The 6,702-nt window shown below is 47.9% G+C and overlaps 1 protein-coding gene across 1 annotated transcript in view; it reads left to right on the forward strand.

The window, feature by feature from the left end:
* LOC113449869 (solute carrier family 12 member 9-like) overlaps positions 1-5,077 on the forward strand; it is a 124,902-nt gene extending 119,825 nt beyond the window's left edge. Inside the window, exons 12-13 of the mRNA XM_026721002.2 lie at positions 541-687; positions 3,799-5,077. Of these exons, the coding sequence (XP_026576787.2) occupies positions 541-687; positions 3,799-4,598 (947 nt within the window). The 3' untranslated portion in view covers positions 4,599-5,077. The remainder of the gene's footprint in view (positions 1-540; positions 688-3,798) is intronic.
* The last annotated feature ends 1,625 nt before the right edge of the window (positions 5,078-6,702 follow it).

A 6,702-nucleotide genomic window follows, 5' to 3' on the forward strand; every position in this document is an offset into this window, starting at 1 on the left:
TCCACTGACTAACCTCGCTTGCACACGTCGACCACGGCCTCCTTTTCACTGTCAGAGGCCTTCAGGAACTTTTTCTGCGGCTGGCAAGGCTCCCCTGAAGGCCTCTGCAGCCGATAACGGAGCTCTGGATCGATCCAGAGCTTTGTTATCAGTTCCAGAGGCCTTCAGGAAAGCCTTGCCGGCTGCAGAAGAAATGGTCTGGCAAGGCAGATGTCGGGGTGTGCGAGGCCTGGCTACAATTGTCCAAAGTAAGTAGTAGCTCTACCCCACCTCATCCCCACCCTAGCTTAATTTTTACTCATTTACTCTGGAGTGGACAGGATCTTAATTAGGGCTTATTTTTTGGGGGGGGGGGTAGGGCTTCTATTGGGCGCACGTGTAAAAATCAAGCTAGGACTTACTTTCAGGGTAGGTCGTATTTTCGGGGAAACAGGGTTTCACCAAGATGAAAATGCCTCGAATAATGGCGTGTGTTGGTGTCTTTGTCCTTTCCCTCTGCTGGGCCAGGCCCTGCGACTGACCCTCTCTGCTTGTCCCCAGACTGCCTCCCTTCTGACCCCTTGCCGGACCAGTCCGACTCCTGGCTGCAGCTGGTGGACCGGTTGAACATCAAAGCCTTCGTCAACCTGACACTCGCCAGCTCAGTGCGGCGCGGCACACAGCAGCTGCTCTTCATCTCGGGACTAGGTAAGTAACCTTTGGGTTTCTAGGTGGTCACCTTTTCTCCAGCTTCAACTTTGCAAAAAAAAAAAAAAAACCCAACCCTTTAAATTCCCATTGAGCCAGTTAAAGCCAGATTTTAACAGAATAACAGAGTTGGAAGGGGCCTTGGAGGTCTTCTAGTCTACCCCCCTGCTCCAGCAGGAAAACCTGCGCCCTGTCAGACAAAGGGGCATCCAATCTCTTCTTAAAAACCTCCAGTGTGGAGCAGCCACAACTTCTGGTGGCAAGTTGTTCCATGGGTTAATTGTTCTCCCTGTCAGGGAATTTCTCCTTAGTTCTAGGTTGCTTCTCTGCTTGATTAGTTTCCATCCATTGCTTCTTGTCCTGCTTTCAGGAACTTTTTCTTCTTCTGCGGCTGGTAAGGTTTTCCTGAAGGCCTCTGCAGCCGATAATGGAGTTCTGGATCGATCCAGAGCTTTGTTATCAGCTAGAGAGGCCTTCAGGAAAGCCTGGCCAGCCTTGCTGGCTGCAGAAGAAACGGGCCAGCCAGGCAGGTGTCGGGGTGTGCGAGGCCTGGCTACACCTGTCTAAAGGTAAGTAGTAGGGTAGCTTCATCCCCTCTCCATCTCCACCCTAGCTTAATTTTTACCCATGCACTCTGGGGTGGGTGGGATCTTAATTAGGGCTTATTTTGGGGGGGGGGTTAGTTCTTATATTGGGCACACGTATAAAAATCAAGCTAGGACTTACTTTCAGGGTAGGTCTTATTTTCGGGGAAACAGGGTACTTTGTTATTATATGCAACCTACTTATATGGTTACTTGATCCTAAAATATGCTTGTAGTCCTTGACTTACAACTCAAGGTAGTCCTTGACTTACAAGCATTCCTTTAGGGACGGTTTGCCATTATAACGGCACTGAGAAAAGTGACTTGTGACTATTTTTCACACTTGTGATCCCATGCTCTTGTGATCAAAATTCGGATGCTTGGCAACTGACTCATATTTACGACGGTTACAATGTTCTGGGGGTCGCACTATCCTCTTTTATGAACGAAGTCAATGGGGAAGTCAGATTCACTTAACAAGCATGTTACCGACTTAACAGCTGCAATGATTCACTTAACAACCGTGGCAAAAAAGGTCACAAAATAGGACAAATCTCGCATAACTCTCACTTAGCAATAGAAATTCGGGGCTCAGTTGCGATCATAAGTTGAGAACTACCTGTAATCAGCGTTATTTCTTTTTGCCTAATGTATATGTAGATTAAGCCATACTGTGGCGACAGTATTTTATTTATCCCCTTTATTATATTTTACTTCTCCTTTTAATTTGGCTTTACACTTTAGCATTATTATTATTATTATACACTGTTGTTTTGCAAGTACACTGGGTACTTTTGTACTGGAGACAAATTCCTTGTGGGTTTAATTACATTTGGCCAAATATATTAAGTATAAGCAACATAAATAGAAGAAGTAAAAATATAAAAGCATAAGAAATATAGAGTAGAATAGAATAAAAAAAATTATTGGCCAAGTGTGATTGGACACACGAGGAATTTGTCTTTGGTCCAAATGCTCTCAGTGTACATAAAAGAAAAGATACATTCGTCAAGAGTCACGAATCATAAGGTACCACACTTAATAATAGTCATCGGGTACAATAAGAATAGAATAGAGTGGAGTAGAGTGGAGTGGAATGGAATGGAATGGAATGGAATAGAATAGAATAGAATAGAATAGAATAGAATAGAATAGAATAGAATAGAATAGAATTCTTTATTGGCCAAGTGTGACTGGACACACAAGGTATTTGTCTTGGTGCAAATGTTCTCAGTGTACATAAAAGAGACATTCGTCAAGAGTCAAGAATCATCAGGTACAACACTTAATGATAGTCACAGGGTACAATCAGCAATCAAAATCATACTAGGAAACAGTCAATATAAATTGTAAGGATACAAGTGACAAAGTTACAGTCACACAGTCACAAGTGGGAGAGGATGGGTGATAAGGAGTGATGAGGAGATTAATAGTGATAGTATTAGTATTAGTAATAGCAGACTTTGCCAATAGCTGGACAATGTTGAGGGGATTATTTGTTTAGCAGAGCGATGGCACTGAGGAAAAAACTCCCCTTGTGTCTAGTTGTTCTGGTGTGCAGGGCTCTATAGCGTCGTTTTGAGGGTGGGAGTTGAAACCGTTTATGTCCAGGATGTGAGGGGTCTGTAGATATTTCCACAGCCCTCTTTTTGACTCGTGCAGTCAAATATAAAAGTTTAAGCACAGGTAGTCCTTGAGTTATGACCACAACAGAGCCCAACATTTCCGTTGCTAAGCGAGACATTTGCTAAGGGAGTTTTGCCCCAATTTATGATCTCCCCTGGCGCAGTTGTTAAATGAATCACTGCAGTTGTCAAATGAGTGACGTGGTTGTTATGTGAATCTGGCTTCCCCATGGACTTTGCTTACACAAAAGGGGATCACATGACCCAGAACACTGCAACCGTCATAAACACAAGTCCGTGGCCAAGCGTACAAATTTTGATCACATGACCAATGTCCAACGGTCGTAAGGGTGAAAAAAGGTCATAAGTCAGTATTTTTAATACCGTTGTAACTGCAAACGGTCACCTAGCGAACTGATGTAAGTCGAGGATTACCGTACAGAAGAATAAGTATAAAATGATAAGTAGTATAAGAAGCACATAAAATATAAGGTAAAGGTTCCCCTTGCACATCCGTGCTGGTCGTTTCCGGCTCTAAGGGGCGCTGCTCATCTTCGTTACAAAGCCGAAGAGTCAGCGCTGTCCGAAGACATCTCCACAGTCATGTTGCCGGCATGACTAAATGCTCAGCGCACGGAACACTGTTTCCTTCCCACCAAAATGGTCCCTATTTTTCTACTTGCATTTTTTTTACATGCTTTCAAACTGCTAGGTTGGCAGAAGCTGGGACAAATAACGGGAGCTCACTCCATTACACGGCGCTAGGGGTTCGAACTGCCGAACTGCCGACCTTTCTGATCGGCAAGCTCAGCATCTTAGCCACTGAGCCACCCATCCTTACATAAGAAGTATAAAAATATAAGTATGAAATCCAGCTCTTGTTCTGTGTTCTCCTCCTCTAGGAGGCATGAGGCCTAACACCATCGCGCTGGGCTTCTATGACAACCCGCCCCCGCTAGACAACGTGTCCCAGCCCACCGCCTTCAGCAGCGACGAGGCAATTTGGCATGACTTCCCTCCCGTCTGGAGCTCCGGAGGCCCCAAGCAACTTTCATCCTGGGAGTATGTGGCCATCATCTGCGACGCCATGAAGATGTCGCGCAACGTCCTTCTGGCCCGCTACTTCGACCAGCTCCAGCTGCCTCAGACCGCCGGGTGGCGAGCCCAACCTCTCATCGATGTCTGGCCCATCAACCTCCTGCGGCCCGACAGCGCCCGCTACGTCGACACCAGCAGCCTCTTCCTGTTACAGATGGGCTGCGTCCTGGCCATGACTCGGTCGTGGCGACGGTCTCAGTTGCGCCTCTTCCTGTGCGCGCAGAGTTGCACCAGCCCCCAGGGCCAGGAGGACAAGTTGCGGCAGCTTCTGAAGAGCCTGCGCATCCAGGCGAAAGTCCAGCTGGTGCTGTGGGACGACGTGGTCGCTCTCCATTGGCACAGCCGCCAGGAAGACTCGGCGGACGGCGCCCTCAACTTCTCCAGCAACATAACCTCAGTTTCCGACGAGTACTTGACTGCGGTTAACCAGCTGATCCTCCAACAGAGTTCCGCCCCTACTGTCCGCTTCCTTTACCTGCCCCGTCCTCCCGCGGACACTAATTTATACCCCAGGTATTTGGAACAGCTGGAGATCTTGACCCACGGACTGGGCCCCACACTGCTGGTGCATGGGGTGAGTGCCGTCACGAGCACTCAGCTGTAAAGCAGGGTGGTCTGTTGTCCACGGTGGGCAAGGGTTGGTGGTTGACGGAAAACACCAGGCCGAGGTGGCCCTTACGGATCGAAGGGAAGGGGAGATGACGATCGACCAGCAATATTCTTGCCTGAAGTTGGGGTTCCACATCCCCCCAAGCTTTTCCTCCCAGGCTGGGGTGCTGCGATGCCTCCCAACGTACGGCAACGGTGCAAGCAAGGTTGGAGGCCCCGGCTCAGTGGTCCTAGCCGAGAGCTTCCGTCGAGCGGCGTCTTCTCTGGGCTGCTTTTCCAGACTGCTGAGAGAACAAACTCCTTGTAACAACCAAAGAATAGGGACCCGAGTCCGGGTCTTTCATCTTTGGAGTTTTGGGCAGCCAGAAAGTTCTTTGGCGCCGGTGACTTTGGAAAACTCTGTGACAGCTGCCTTTCTTTGCACGCTTGTAAAGATGGGGACAAGAATTAAAGGTGGCATTGTTGGATTTAAAACTCTGGTGATGGCAGGGTAGCTGTTTCTTACTCACAACAATCAGGATTTAAAGCAGGGGGTCGCCAAACTTGGCAACTTTTAAGACTTGTGGCCTTCAACTCCCAGAATTCCCCACCAGCCTTTAAGACTTCAACTCCCAGAGTTCCCTAAACAGCCTTTAAGACTTGTGGCCTTCAACTCCCAGAATGCCCCAGCCAGCCTTTAAGACTTGTGGCCTTCAACTCCCACAATTCTGGGAGTTGAAGGCCACAAGTCATTGCCCATTTGGAGACCCCTAACCTAAAGGATCCATCATCAACAGCAGGGCTTACCAGAAAGCGACAAACCCATCCCGCAGCTTTGCTGTGTAACAAACGCTGCTTGTGGAGTAGCAAACGCAATTGGCACCTGTTTGTGTGATGGCTTCCAGTCTCAGCAAATGTGTTGCCTTGAGTATTGGATCCATTAATCGGAGGAAGAATGGAGAGTGAAAAAAATAGGTAATCACTCTTGACTCTTTCATTCAGTGGTCTTGCTCGCTCCATATAGTTAACTAGGTCAGTAGGGCAGCTAATGAATTGTAGAGAGGCATAAATCACGTGGGATGACCCATTTTAGTCAGTCCTCCAAGAAAAAGAGACCGAAAGGCAGAATGTCTGGAAAAAGCACAGATGAACTGCAATGACCCAACTGCTCAGTAGTATCTCCAATCAGAATAGAGCTGGAAGGGACTTTGGAGGTCTTCTAGTCTAGCCCTCTGCTCAAGCAGGAGACACTATATCAGTGGTGGCTAACCTTTTTTGAGCTCCTGTGCCAAAAATTGTGTGGGCGCTTGCGCTTGTGCGCTCGCGTGCCAGCACCAAAAGGCAATACGCGCGCTCCCTGCGCATGCATGCGCAATCCCTCCCCCCTGCCCCCTTACCTGCACTGCACCTCCCAGCTGATTTTTAGCCCGTTTGGGGCCTTTTCCGGCCTCCCAGAGGCTTGAGGAAAGCTTCTGCGGACTGAAAAATGGGCCCATTTCATCACTTCCGGTATTTCCGGAAATACAGGAAGTGATGAAATGGGCCTATTTTTTTTGGCCTGCAAGCCTCTGAGAGGCCGAAAAAGGCCTCACACAGGCCAAAAATCAGCTATGCGCAATGAGGTAAGTTTGCCTGCGGCTCCCGTGCCAGCACAAATAGCTTTGCGTGGCATCTGTGGCACACGTGCCATAGGTTCACCATCACGGTGCTATATTATTTAAGACAAGTAGATGCCCAGTCTCTTCTTAAAAGCTTCCAGTGATGAAGCACCCACAACTTCTAAAGGCAAACCACAGGTTAACTGTTCTAACTATCAGGAAAATTCTCCTTCATTTTAGTTGGATGTTTCCTTGATGATTTTCCATCCATTTCTTCTCGTTCTGCCTTCTGGTGCTTTGGAAAATAAATCCCGCCCCCCTTCTTTGGGGCAGCCCCTCAAATATTGGAATATTGCTATCATGCCAGCTGTCAGGGTTCCATTTAAATCAAGAGTCTCGAGCTAAACTTCCAAAACTTCAAAAGGATTTATTGGGAGTTAAAATGGCGGCACTGCCTGGGTGTAGCCAACTCTGAGGCACATCATTCCTTGTCACCCTTGACCCTGGTTTTCCCTCCACTTC

The sequence above is a fragment of the Pseudonaja textilis genome, chromosome 4 (assembly GCF_049901715.1).
Source record: "Pseudonaja textilis isolate UNSWEBS1 chromosome 4, rPseTex1.2, whole genome shotgun sequence".
NCBI classification, from domain to species: domain Eukaryota; kingdom Metazoa; phylum Chordata; class Lepidosauria; order Squamata; family Elapidae; genus Pseudonaja; species Pseudonaja textilis.